This window comes from Rhinatrema bivittatum, chromosome 2 (assembly GCF_901001135.1).
Source record: "Rhinatrema bivittatum chromosome 2, aRhiBiv1.1, whole genome shotgun sequence".
Taxonomy (NCBI): domain Eukaryota; kingdom Metazoa; phylum Chordata; class Amphibia; order Gymnophiona; family Rhinatrematidae; genus Rhinatrema; species Rhinatrema bivittatum.
The window spans coordinates 89643399-89658404 of record NC_042616.1 but is presented as its reverse complement, the minus strand read 5'-3'; the positions used below and the strand labels follow the sequence as shown (position 1 = coordinate 89658404).

Sequence of the window (15006 nt, the reverse complement as noted above, 5' to 3'; positions counted from 1 at the left end):
TGGGTAAACAAATAAGCATGGATGTAGCTTGCTTATTGCGACGGTTACTACCCCTAACTAATTAAGCTAGATATGTCACTTAGATGCAGCTCCAATACTGCTCTCTACATTAATGGTGGGGGTGGAAGGGAAATAGAACCAAAAGGTTACTAAGAGCCAAGAGTAACATAAGTATGAGAAAAAAAAGTGCGAAGCTTGCTGGGCAGACTGGATGGGCCGTTTGGTCTTCTGCCATCATTTCTGTTTCTATATAAGGAATAGTAGGCTAAAGTAATAAGGTACTCTTCAACTGCAATGCCAGTTGGCCTGATTTTTAAATGGCCAGCACACGTAAAAAAACAGGGGTTATGTGCGTGGTTGGGCCTTGCTCGTGCCGCACTCGTAACCCTCATTATGTGCACAAGAGCTGGGCCAAAGAAAAGGGGGTGGTCCAGGAGGCAGGGTGGAGCTGGAGGTGGCTGGTACACCAGCCATTTGCTTTTCTTACTTGCCAACAAATACATTCACTCTGCAGCTCCTCATTATCAAATCTTATCTTCTTTCCCATTGATCCCTTTCTTGTCAACTGTTCAGCAGACCCTTTGCAATTCCTGATTTGGGGTCACTGTGTGTGGAAGCAGAGGGTTGCCAATGTAGCAACTTGAACAGAATGGTTGTATGGCTGTTGAAAGATGTCATGCAGCCAAACTTTAAATAGATTGTATTAGAGAAATATGGTTCATTAGGAGGCTTGCAAAGAGCAAATTACAGTAATCTAAGTGAGAGGTGATAAGTGTAGAAGAGTGTTTTGGTAGTGCTTTCAGAAAGGAAGGGGTAGATTTTAGCAGTTATAAAATTAAGAAACACTAGCAGGGTTTGGATCTACTTAGAGGGAAAGAGGCATCAAAGATGACCCCAGGAATATAAGCTGAGGGAACTGGGAGGATGAGAGCACCATCCACAGACAGAGGGTCCAAACTATTTTTTTTTTAAGTAACAAAAGGTCATGGGATAAACACAGGATCCTTTAATGGCAAAAAGATGGTGGTAAAGCACTGGGGTAACTTGCATGGAGTAGTGGTTTAGCCCAGAACAGCAGTGAAATAACTGTACTGTGCTTCCAAGAAATTGAGGGGCAACCAGCACAGAGCAGCATTTATAACCCTAAACACCTTAGGCAAACTGGGTGGGTTATTTTGGTTTATGGTAACTGTGTAAAACAGTACTATAAAAGTACATAAGTACCAATTCCCAAGCAAACAACTATAGGGCCCAACAAAAATTGAGAGCAACATGGATACTAGGTATTAGGGTGAGATGTTTACCTGAAATGTCACATGACTGGTCTCAGAATGGATATTGCCCAGTTTAAAAAAAAAAAAAAATTTCTTACTGTGTTCACAATCAGTGGTCTCCTTTCCTCAAACATTCTTATGAATAAACATGGTATTCCCATGGGCAGGTTTTTGTTTGGGCAGTAGGGTTTTTGTATGATATTTAAGGTTTGATATGTGGCAATAATAGAGTTGTAAGTTTTTTGGAAATCTGAGTGAAAAATGTTGGATAACCCTAAAAAGAAAAGTAATGGACTACCTTTTTTTTAATTTTTTTTTCTTTAGGATGAATACTCTATATTTCCTCAGACATACTCCATAGATATTAATGGCTACATCCTTGTGTATTCTGTTACCTCTGTCAAAAGGTAAGTTATTAGATATTGTAGTCTGCTTGTTCGCAACATTTGTAAGTGAAACATGGAGTGCATTTTGAGCTACTGAATTGCTGGAAGGGAAGAGCAGCAAGAATACAGATGAAGTACCACTGCTCCAAATAGTTTATCCCTTCCGCCTTGGAAAATTTTCACTGGTGTTTAGGGCTGTAATTACTGTTCTATGCAGGTTTCCCTATTGCTTCTTTACCTTCCTGGAAGATGAACATACAAGATCTCCTATCTAAACCACATTCTTACTCATCTGCTTCCCCTTAACCCACTCCCCAGCATACATCTTGCCACCAAGCTTTTTAGGAAAAATGTTTGCGTAAAGGCCCAACATATTCCATCTATATTTCATATCAACAAGCATAGTAATAGTTTTAAACATCAAGCATCTTTCAGGGAACAATATCACTCCTGTCAACCCCCCCCCCCCCCCCCCCCCCCAACCCCATAAAACAACAAAAGTTTGTAATCATTCCAACTTCAGCAAATTAACAAACCGCAGATGAACACTGCGTAGTCTAGGAGAAAGTGAAATGTGTCAAAGCTTTTTAATAACCTAAACACAAAATTGTTGAGACCCTTGCCCAAACATCTGGTCTCCTTGGTCCCTACGGACATATCAGACAGTACCCAGATACCATGAATTTACCACCATCAACTTGTTTTTTTCTTGGCAGGAGTTGTAAGAACATAAAATTGCCATACTGGGTAAGGACAAAGGTCCATCAAGCCCAGCATCCTGTTTGCAGCAGTGGCCAATCCAGGTTACAAGTACCTGGCAAGTACCCAAAGAGTAAATAAATCCCATGCTACTAATGTTGGTAATAAGTAGTGGCTATTCCCTAAGTCAGCTTGATTAATAGTTTGACTTCTCCAAGAAATTGGCCAAACCTTTATTAAACCTATCTACACTAACTGCCTTAACAACATTCTCTGGCAATGAATTCCAGAGCTTAATTGTCAGTGAAAAAATAATTTTTCCAGGACAAGCAGGATGGTAGTTCTCACATGTGGGATACTTCATCAGACTGATCCCTGTCACGGAACACTTTTTGTCAAAGTTTCTAGAACTTTGACTGGCACACTGAGCATGCCATAATCCCTGTGGCCCTAGGGGTCTCCCTTCAGTCTTTTTCCACACTGCAGTTTACCTTGCGAGTTAGGAGCTCTGTGAGATTTCTCACCTTTTTTCCTCACAGAAACATTTGAAGTTTTACTTCTTTAAAAGTTCCCTAACAGGGGTCTCCCATCACACTCCGTTCCCTCTGACGCTCGGCGAGTACTTTTTCCCATGTCTCCGGTCTGTTCCTGCTGCCTTACCATTCGGTACCTATAGGCCACCGACTGTTTCATGCACTTTTTATCGGCATGGCGACCGGGTTCAGAAAGTGCCCAGTGTGTCCACGAACAATGTCCATCATGGACACTCAAACTGTGTGTTCCGTGCCTGGCTCGTCGCACGATGTCGGTCGATGTCCCAATTGCACCCATATGACTCCAAAAGGCAGATGTGCCCATCTGGATAAGATGGAGACACTCTACAAATCAAAATTAACTCCATCGATTTCTGCATAGTCATCATCGGCGAGTAAAGGTCCTTCCACCGAAAAGCCTTGTCAGGTGCAGCAGGGAGACTGAGATTATCATCAAACGCCATCCAGGGCATCGGAAGTCATCCTCTGTGCCAGTGAAAGACCAGACCGATCACAGAGGGAAACATCACCACCGGCACAGACGTGATTCCATTCCTGGTGCCGGCACAGACATCGCAGCAGCATCGATGGCCATCGAGCTGCCTTCGAAGAGGGCCTGGGCAGAGGAGCCCCCATCTTCCTCTGCACCTGAGACCCCGAGGTGTTCCCCACTGACATCGGTGCCGGGTACTGAGCCACCACCGAGCGACACAGCCATCGGAGGCCCCATCCTCCAATGTCCCTAGTAGTCCTCAGCATTCCTCACGACACCGGTGCTGGCCACCATGCCACCTTGGAAATGAGGAAGAGCCAGTGAAGCCTCGTCCCCTCTCCATCAGTCCTGGCCACTCCAGACTTTCAGGAGAAGTTGGGCCTCAGGGTTCAGTCTGCGGTGCTCAAGGCTCTCCACCCAAGCCTCTGCTCTTGATGCTAGCACCCTTGCTGGAATGTCTGGACATCCTCCAGGGTGCCCTTCTGATGCAGCTGATGCCAGAGGGGACCCTCTGTTTCCCAGCAGCCACCGATGCCCCCACTGGAGCGATCCCGATTCTCTGGTCCTCTGAGGAGGAAGATACAGCCGGTACCATGGTTCCCCCAATTCCTTGCTAGGTCCTTCTGGCCTACTGTGGCCTTCGGTCCCCTCAATGCCAGGGGAACCGTTGATGCCTGCAGTGCCCTCAAGGCCTCCTAAACCATCAGAGCCCAGGGTTGATACCCCTCACGGACCTTGCCTATGGTATACTGGTCCCAGTGAGGTGTGGAAGAGCCCTATGATGCTTGAGGTGATGACTCCACGGACTCGTCCTCTGATTTTTCCGACGACCCCCTCTCGGAGCCAGTCTCCCTCAGAGGACTTGTCCTTTGCAGGGTTTGTCAGGGCCATGGCTGAAGCCATTCCTTTTCAGCTGCTTATGGAGGAGGATGCGAGACATATAAGGTGCTGGACGTGCTCCAGTTTGTTGATGCTCCTAAGGAAATAGTGGCAATTCCTATCCACGATATTTTTAAGGATGACCTCCTCCACATGTAGAAGCACCCCATTTCTATTTCCCCAATCAATAGAAAGGCCGCCACCTACTCTGTGCAGCAGACCGTGGGGTTTGAAAAGTGGCATCGCCCCCCACCAGTCGGTGGTCGTGGAGTCCGCCTTGAAAAAGGCCTAGCGCTCCCGCACCCATGCCTCCACCCCTCCAGGTCATGAGCACAGAGAGCTCAAATCCCTGGGCGGGAAAGTCTTCCAAGGCACCATGCTGGTGCTCGCATCGCCACCTACCAGCTTTATATGACCCAATATAACTGCAATCTCTGGAAACAGGTTCAGGATTTTGATGTGGGCCTGCCTCAACAGCAGCAAGAGGCCCTCTCTGCCATTACTCTGCTGGGTCTCAAAACAGGAAAGCAAGAGGTGTGTTCCACTTACTATGTTTTCGAGACAGCGGCCCACGTAGAGGCAGTGGGCATCAGCACCAGAAGAATGGCATGGCTCTGGGCCTCTGATCTCTCCAGCTGGTGGTCCAAGATAGGCTAGCCGACCTCCCCTGCACAGGTGAAAACCTCTTCGTGATAAGGGATGTGGTAGCACAACTGAAGGACCATCATGATATCCTTCAATAGCTGTCCACTAGCAGCTCTGAAGGCCCGTCATCGGCCAGGAAATCCTCCAGGCCGGGCTCCTGGTAGCCCTTTTACCAGCAGAGGAAATACTATCCTCCAGCCTCCCATGCTCACATCATGCCCCGGTTCCAGGGGCCATCCTCGCCAACAGCAAGTGCCCAGACCCCAACTAGCCCCCTCAGCAAGCCCTGGCCATGGCTTTTGTCTGATCCCCCGGTCTGAGGCAGGCTCTTCAGCTTCGCCCATCGCTGGGAAAAGATCACAGGATAGATGCTGGTCTTGATGGACCCTTGGTCTGACCCAACATGACAATTTCTTATGTTCTTAACCCAGAGAGGATGCTGGGCATTTGTCACCCTTACTCGTCCTTTAATTCCCTGTTTCTTCTGATACATTCCAGAATGCATTTCTCTCCTTACTCCCAGCTCCGCTCCTATAGCAGCTTCTTATATGGCACAAAAAAATGCTGTTGCCTCTACATAGCACCCCTGCTCCATATCTGCCCCTCTCTGCTCCTTTTTCTATTCCACCCTCCATTCCTCCTTATCCAGGTTTCCCCTCCATTTTTCATCCCAGCCTCTCAAGTCCTCTTTTTGTGTCTCACTGTGCATGTCTCTTAAGTTGTAGATGCTAAATATAGCAGTGTCCCTAAAACTTGCCATGTTTTATTTTTGCAGTTTCGAAGTGATTAAAATTATCCACGAGAAGTTATTGGATATGGTGGGGAAAGTTCAGTAAGTACTATGGAAATTCCATTTCCTTATACATATTTTGTAGTAGTCTTCACTGTAGACATGTAATCTAGTGTATAAAAGTACAAATTGTGAGGTCAAATCCTGTTTTCCTATTGGATTGTGAGTGACTTGCCTAAGGTCACAATTTCTTTTAACTAAATTTACCCAATTGTAATTTAGTGGTATCCATGTACAAACTTTATGGTTATTCTTTCCCATCAATGCTTGCTATGAAATGTTTGGGGGGTTTTTTGTTTGGTTTTTTTTAATGTTGACTTTTTTTCAATAGGTCTGAAATGATGAGAAATCCTTGTGCAGAAATGTTTACTGATTTCCTCACATCTGCACATGCTGAGGTAGATTTTAAACCAGGCGCGAACAAAAGTATGCTGGATTTTATAAGATACGCGCGTATCTTATAAAATCTGGGGTCGGCGCGCACAAGGGGGTGCACATTTGTGCAACCTGCGCGCGCCGAGCCCTGCATGCGCTGCCTGTTCCCTCTGAGGCCGCTCCGAAATTGGAGAAAAGGATGTGGCACATGGTGGTGTTAACTCAAATTCACTTTGCTGGGGTATGATGTGGTTACAATCCAGAGACAACTGCAGGCATTGAGGCCTCTGCATGAACAGCTGTCATTGTGGTGCTGGCCCAACACTATATAGTAGTTGGAAGGGGGTGGAGGGTAGTAGTTGTCATTGTCAGTGGCTATCTTGAGATGCCAGTCCTCTGCAGACATCTGAGGTGCATGGTTCTTTTTTTCCTCTCCTGGAAGTTGCTGCTGCTTTCAGCTTTTCTCCTGGGCTCCAGATGCTTTCTTACCCTCTACCATGAGTATGGATAACCAGGCCCCTTGCTTATGTCAGATTTGCAGTTTAGTCTATTCATGCAATTTTGTTGCGATCCCTCATTGCTTAGCACACAGATGTTAATCTATAGAAGCTATAGTTTTATGGGTTGATTGTGCTCGCTTAAGTGTTAATGTACTTTTAGTGTATATACAAAAGGTTTTTTGCATCATGTGTTAAGTGATATTTTAGCTTGCATATTAAATATTTTTCCATATGAGATGGTCCAGTCACTCATTGGTAGTGATGTACACCACCTTGGAAAAGATACTCTGATTCGTCAGGTTTTTTGCACACAAATTCCAGGGGACATGCCAAATGTAAGAACACTTTATCAAACTCATAATGCCAAGATTCCGAAATTAGTATGAGATCTAAATTAGTTTGCTCAATATGTGGTTTTCCTGTTCACATGTAAGAGGTGTAGCATTCTAGATCCAATGGTGTCTTGAACAGATTCCCAGGTTTTTCAGCAGATTCACATGTTGTATTAGAAATAGAGCTTGCTACTGTGTGTGTTCTCTGTGCTATATGATGATAAAAGTGATAGTATAAAACACCCATCCAGAGTGGTTGATGGTGCCCTACTGGCAGGAAGACAAGGGTTTCCAGATCTTATGGAAATAGTGCATCACTTCAACTCAAGAGAGGCTGGTACCTCATCTGATCCCAGTGTCACCATCTCTGAAAGTTTTGAAGAAAAAGCAGTTTGGCAGTTCTGGAAGGCTTACTAAAATGAAGAAGTGTGTCCACAAATAGCTGCTTATATCTGGAGAAAAATTTGCTTTTGGATGTAGAGAAACATTTGTCACTAAAGTCTTTTTGAAATGCATTTTGTAAGTTTTTTGTTTGGTCAGAGAAAAATAGCCACGTTAAGAGTGCCTGTAGGGAGAAGAGCTATGTTTCTACCTCCACCTCCCTGATATATATATTTACCAGTGACGCTCCTGGTTCTTTGTTAGAAAATGACACAACTGTCTGAATAAAAACAAATCTCCTTTATAGGTTACACAAGGCTAATAAGCTTAACACTTAGTCAAGCAATACACACAGGCAATATGAAAGACTGTTACCAAAGCATTTAAAGTCCAGTGCTTATCAAATTACCCTGAATTTCTGCTGGTCTCTCCTTTCTTTAGCCGAGACTTACTTTTGAACGCTAATAAGCTCTACCTTACTAAACCATGAAGTAGGAAATGGAGCCAGATTCTTACCAGGCGACAGTTAGTAGCTTCATTCTTGGGCTGGTCAGGGGAGGTCTCCAGCACAGAGAGAGAGGACAGCCACCAAGCAACACCGTTCATTCCCAAGTCTTAGATCGTATCTCTGCAAGACATCTAGACCAGGATGCACAGCAATGCAAGGGACGAAAAGCCACAGCATTCAGACGGGTCGCCGCCTCTTCAGAGGAGTAACAGTGGCTCAGGGCAGATGGCAGCAGACCCAGAGGGCTGTTATATTCAGTGGCCTCATGAATAGTTAGGTGAATGTATAATTAAGGTGTTTGGCAGATTCCTGCTCTCTTTTGGGAGTCCTTTGTTCACTCTGGAGTTCGACAAGCTGCCAATTCTGAGGAATAACAGTTTCACAGGTTTGGCAGAGCTGTGATAAACTCTGATCCTAGATAGATATTAGGACCATAAAAAGGGGCCTCATTAATCATAGTACAGAGTCCCACACAGCACCATCTGTGCTGTTTCTTTTGGCCCCAATTTTGATGCCAACTCAGCTAGCAAGGCTAATAAATTCTTTGGCTTGTCATGAACAGTAATGAGGAGGCTTTCTCATGTCTGCATTTGGCCTCACATAGCCAAATGCCAAAGTCCATTTCCTCTGCATTCAGCTGTGCATAGGCCAATGTCCATCTTTACTGCTGTCAGAGGGTGGTCCATCTTAGTTGGTTGTCTGTTAGCAAGAATTGGGATATTTCCTACAGGCCAGTTAGAGGCAAGTACTTTGTAGAGGACCTGGATTTGACTGCTAGGGCAAGACTCTGCTCTTCTGGCCAGCTAGGGCTGTGAAATACTGAGGGGGCAGTGTTCACAGACTACTGGGCTTGGAGTCTTGTCTCTTGCTCAGTGATGACACCTAGTGGCCAAACTCAGGCCATGTTAGCCCAGTTCTGGAGGCTGAGGATAGTTGCTGAGAGAGCTGGCCTGAGTAGGGTGAGGAGAATAAAAGTGGGAATGCAATGTTTCATTTGAATCAGTTTGTATTGCCTATCTTATTCCTGAATCCAGATTCTGTTCTTGGCTGGGTGTGATGAAGGAGGTGATTTTTATTTAGATGTTGAATCTTTTCTGGAACTGCACCAGTTGCTTGACAAGGTTAAGCTAGCTTTTAAAATGTCTATTCTAGTTAAATTAAAAGCATCTTCAAGGCTTACTAGAATGATTTTCAGCCCCAAACATGAAGAGCCCTCATATAACTGCTATGGCAATTTCACAGATTGCATTTCTGGCTGAGATCTGTAAAACTGCTGCTTGGAAGTCAGTATGTAATTTAAAAAAAAAATGTAAATGTCACATTCAGAAAACTTCTGTAAGCTCTATGTAACCCAGCTGCTTAGGACACTGCTGAGATACAGGGGAGCATAGACATGACACAAATTCCCATACTGGGTCAGACTGAAGGTCCATCAAGCCCAGCAACCTGTTTCCAACAGTGGCCAATCCAGGTTACAAGTACCTGGCAAGTACCCAAACATTTAAATACCCCCCAAGATACTAATGCCAGTAATAGCAGTGGCTATTCCCTAAGTCAACTTGATTAATAACTAATGAACGTCTCCAGAAACTTATCCAAACCGTTTTTAAACCCAGCTACACTAACTGCCTTAACCACATCCTCCGGCAATGAATTCCAGAGTTTAATTGTGCATTGAGTGTGAGAATTTTTTCAGATGTTTTGTTACTTGCTAACTTCATGAGGTGCCCCCCCCAGTCCTTCTGTTCTCTGCAAGAATAAATAACAGATTCATATTTACCTGTTGTAGCCCTCATGATTTTATAGACCTTTGTCATATCACTCCTCAGCTGTCTCTTCTCCAAGCTGAATAGTTCTAACCTCTTTAGCCTTTCCTGCTATTCTGTTACTCTTGCCAGTCCAGACCAAACAGCCCCCCCTGGTGATGGTCAGTTTTTGAGCTTATGGAAGTAGTATCAATGTAATATGGGGTTATGTTCTAACTTCTTTTTTTTTTTTTTTTTTTTTGGGGGGGGGGGGGTGGGAGAGAGGGGACTTTGTCTCTGTATACTTATGCTACAGCATAGCTTCCTAAATTTTTAGCCATTGTGACCCCATTTTACCACTCGAAAACTTATGACCCCAGAGGACAATCAAATTAAAATAGCAGGGGGTGTGTTCCCCCCTCCAACAGTTGCTCGCTCTTCCCTCCCTCCAGAGGACCTCCTATTTTAACCACCTCCTCTCCATCGGAACCACTCTCTCTCAACCTCTGCTTCCTTTCTCTCACCTCCCCAGCCTATCACCTCTCTCTTGCCCTCTTTTTCACATCCCTCTTTGTACAGAGCTTCTTGTTACCACAGAAACTTTTAAGCAAGGGCAGTGCTACTTCAGGACCTGTGAGAGCAGGCTGATTCACAGGCCCCACACTGCATTACACTACTGTTGGCACGTAAAGAGTACTGCCAGTTGAGACACTTGTGACTCCGCCCCCCTATTTGGAGTACCAACCCACAGTTTGAGATGTCCTGGCGTACAGGTGTGACTGAGGCAGGAGGAGCAGTAGAAGTGATCCTGTAAGAAAGGAGACTGAACGCTTTCTGAAAAGACTAGTGTTGGTCTGCTAATACAGCAGATGATACGCTGCACGCTAGATGGTCCAGATGGCAAGAGACAACATTAGGTAAGAGAAATTCATCTGGAATAAGTGTTCAAACAGGATTCTAAAGGAAGGACATGGTACACTAACATATGGGCCCATATGTAAGTGTACTAAATCCTGCTCCAGCCAAAAGACAGTGCTTTCTTAAGGGCACTGGTGCTCAGTTGTATAGTTTCATCCATAGATTTGTCTCTTGATCTGGCGGTTTCCTCCTGCTCCTCTGTACTCCAGCTCAGTTGGCATAGAGTGCCATGAGCCTTCATTTGCAGCTCTTGGGGATTTTTCCCTCTTTATATAATTCTCCCTCCCTTTCCCCTCCCCCAGAACAAACCTACTTTATCATTGCAGTGACAGTCTTTGGTCGGGGCAGTGCACCAGAGCTGCTTCAGGAGCCCTTAAAATATGGTCCAGTGGGTGTAACCCATTAGCAAGGCCCATGATGCCTTCCCCCATTCCCAGTCCTCTCCGGGCGGGACTCTGAACACTCCCTCCACAAGTTCATGCTTTCATCAGTGGTATACAGGGAGAATTAGGCAGCATCTTTTATTCTATAACTGTCTTGAGCAAAGAATTGATTGCCATGTTAGTTACATGTGGATCTGTAGAATTGAGGGTCAAGAAACAAGTTGTAGGTGATTAGTTTTTGTTAGACTAATGTAGTAGTTTAGTTTTTGTTAATATACTACCTTTTATAGGATAATTGAAAGTGGTTTACAGTTTAAAATGCACTCTATATATATATATATATATATATATATATATCAAATTTTGATGCTCTTCTTAAACTTATTGTAATTTCTTGAAATGAATATGGACAAGCAAAAAATTCCACAATAATAATGCCTGATAAGATAATGCTGGTGTGTTCTAACCTAATTTCAGATGGAACAGGCAACTTAAGACCCTGCTGAGAATATCTTAAAATTCTTACTGAAGTGTATGAAATTAATAAACTGGCCAGATAACCCATTTCACAAAGCTTTAAAAGAACTCAGCACAAAATTTTAAATTTTATTCTTGGAAAAAATGCTAGCCATTGGTGTGACATGATTGTACTATTTCAAATCATAAATCACAGTAAATCTGAGAGAAGCTTTCTAGAGTTGTCCAAACCCCTGATAGAGAGGACAAATTCTTGGAGGAACTGTCCATAGACGGTTATTAGCCAGGTAGACTTAGGAAACTCATCACTATCTGCCAGGTACTTCCTAATGAGTCAGGTTGGCCACTGTCTGAGACGGGATGCTGGGCTTGATGGGCCATGGGTCTGTCCCAGCACTTGTGTGCTTATGAGCTATTTTGGGTTGAGGTGTAATAGGTTGCACTGTAAGGGAAAATAATTTTTCACTGTGAAATTTGTACTGAGCATTTTGCCAAAAAAAATTCTAATTGCTATAATACTAGATTTCAAAATGAAATTCTAGTCTTGAGTTATATACACCACCTTCTGACTCAAAGCAGTTTATATCAATTTAACATAATAAATGTTTGTCATTTGTTTTCCCATTCAAACCTGTGGACCTGTAAATTATTTTGGCAAAATAAGTGGATATGATGTAATTTGATTCAGGAAATGTTGCTCTTTCTGGGGCTTAAGCTGATCCTCATTTAGATTTAGAAAGGAAATTTGTTTCTTCTGAATTTGCCACACTTAAAATAGCTTTAAAGCAAGCAGAATGGTGCACATTGGCCTTTTTTTCAACCTAGCTGGCTGTTTGTTTAAAGGAGTTTTTGGATACAAGAATCTCTGTGATAGTTGAGACCTGTTGCAAGAAATAGTAAAAACATGGGGCCGGATTTTAATAGCTACGCCCGATTTTATGACATGCGCACGCAGCCATGCGCATGTCATAAAATCCAGGGTCGGCACGCGAAAGGGGGTGAACACTTGTGCATCTTGCATGTGCCGAGCCCTAGGGGAGCCCCGATGGCTTTCCCCGTTCTCTCTGCTCCCCCCCCCCACCTTTATTTTGTTTTCGCTTGCCTATGGCAGGTGTAACTTGTGCGTGCCGGCCAGCTGCTGGCGCGCGATTCCCTGGCATAGCTGCTGTGCCAGAGGCCTCGGTCCCGCCCCCGGACTGGTGCCATGCCCCCCGCCACCTTCCTGCCCCTTTTTCAAAGCCCCGGGGCTTGCTCGCATCGCCGGGCTTATGCAAAACAGGCCCGGCGCGCGTAAATCCAGCAAGATTTATGCGCGCAGGGCTTTTAAAATCTGCCCCGTGGTGTTTATTGTTGGAAACCTTGGTATGGAACACTGAGAAATTTTGGCTGTGATTTTGTTTGAGATATATATTGAAATCTACCCTCATTTCTCAGATTAATGACCTACTCTTCCTTCTGTACTGGTTATTCCTTCTCTTTTGTAAGCAGCCTTGCAGGTCAGGCACCAAAATTCATAGACTGATTATCTGCCTGCCTGTGTGTTAAGTTTTAAATTGTAAAAGTATACTGAGATTTTTTGACAAAGTACTTTTGAAAACCTGATTCCTGCTAATAGCACTTGCATATTTCCTGTTTTTGACAGAATCCCAATTATGCTGGTTGGAAACAAGAAGGACTTGCATATGGAACGGTATGTAATGGTCTTAACATCCTGAGTCTGAACCTTCTGGAATAAGAGAGTGGGTAGTGCAGGGTCCACAGTGCCTGCTGTTGTAAGAGAACTGATTCAGTATTAAAAAAAAAAAAAAAGGTTATGAAAGATGACATTTGAAAAGGCAATGCTAAATTAATTGCTTGTAAAGGTTAAGATAGGATTCCAAATTGCTGTTACTATGTCGTTTTTAAAAGTACATAGCCCAACATTGTCTTGTCAACCACAGAAAAAGCAGGAGAGTGCTTGTGTTAATCTTTTTTTTTTTAGCAGCTGTAGTACCATTGAATTGGAACCCCATCATTTTAGCTTGCAAAGGAAAAGCCAAGGGAGGATATGATGACCTATTGAATAAAACACATCTTTCACTTTCATTTGAATGTGTGCCTCGGATAACAGAACATCCAGGGACCATCACGCTTCTGGCTCTTAGAATCCCTTTTTTTCTTATAAGCCAGTTGAAATACAGGTCAAAGCACATCAGGATGTCACTGAACATTTTTAAAAGTTGACTCTTACAGGTGTCTTTTGGGGCCCCCCCCTTTTTTTTTTTTTTGTTTACATTTTTCACATTGGCTCTGAGGCCAAGTGGCCCAAAGAGCTTATTCGACCTTTTCTATATTTTACTGCCAGTTTGATTTTGATTGGTTCCTTTTGGGACATTATCCAAAAAACAAAAGCCAGCAGCGTCAACAAGTACTCCCAGTGTTTCCACAATGTTGATCATGAATCTGCACAACATCTGTGTGTTTTGCCTGGGGACACACAATGTCTCTGGTTGGAACTCTTGATCCTTTTTACAGTTCATGGACAAGCTTTTTGGATAGGGTTAAGACTGGGCCATCTGCATAGATTTCAAACTCTGGAGCTGCATCTCACACTATCAGTACACAGACATCAAGGGAGGATCATAGCCTGGCTGGCTGTATCGTTGATATAGATGCAACCCGAGATTCACATAATTGTCTCTGGCGGCATAGCATCAGTCAAATGTGGTTTACTGTAATTCCTTATCAAAGCAATATACTATAGATAAATCAGTAAAACCATACATCATAGTAATACTAGGTTTGATGTATATTGTTTTATTAACAAGTAAAAACCTTAAGACTAGGCTTGATCTGTTTATAATATGAATCAATAAATCTGTCCTGGCAACATCAGGTCAGAATAAATATATTCAAGTAATATCTAACAAGTATAAGATACATTACGTTGTTAAACACTTATCAAAAATATGTAAATATAATAGGATATAAAGTTGAAGGATAGCTCTATTCCCCCAGGTTCAATAATGTCAGAAGAATCAATTAAAAACCAGGCTCAAAGAGCCATAAGCCTATTACAAACAAAAATAAAAATTTACGCCCCCCCCCTTTTCTGAATTTGAAAGCATTTTTTTTTTCTTGTCTTAGGCAGCAGAACATTCCAAAAAAGTGGTGCTAAATATAATGGAACAGGTAGATTTTAGCCTTATATTTGTATACGAGAGGACACTTTGAAGGGCAATGTGCAGAGGTAGAAAAAGGTCTATTGGCTAACAGCAAGTCTGCTGGGTATTGTGGGGACGCCCATGCAAGCATTTAAATACAATGGAAAGAATTTTGAACTTTGACTCTAAATACTATCAGGGGCCGGAGTTATCTGCCTATAAACAGGATGAAATCAAATTTCTTTGCTTGATACTGCAGTTTGAGTATTCTATAGTAGCTACAGTGATGCAGCCTTGATGAAAAAAAAAAAAAAAAAAGGTACTACAGTAATCAGAGCTGGTAATCACCACATGCAGTATGTTTTCTTTCAAGCATAATGCTTATATCAAAGTACCTAAGATGTGAGAAGGATCGAAGAGACTTTTGATTTGCATTATCAATTTAGAATCCATTTTAACACCTAAAATGATTGCCCTGTCATTTGGGCAAATATTTACCCCACCAATTTCTGGAAAGTGCATTGTCAGTGGGCTACTAACCCAGA

The 15006-nt window shown here is 43.3% G+C and overlaps 1 protein-coding gene across 1 annotated transcript in view; it reads left to right on the top strand.

The window, feature by feature from the left end:
- RHEB (Ras homolog, mTORC1 binding) overlaps nt 1–15006 on the top strand; it is a 123108-nt gene that overhangs the window by 80688 nt on the left and 27414 nt on the right. The window contains exons 4-6 of the mRNA XM_029588427.1: nt 1599–1681; nt 5685–5741; nt 12961–13008. Coding sequence (XP_029444287.1) covers nt 1599–1681; nt 5685–5741; nt 12961–13008 — 188 coding nt within the window. The remainder of the gene's footprint in view (nt 1–1598; nt 1682–5684; nt 5742–12960; nt 13009–15006) is intronic.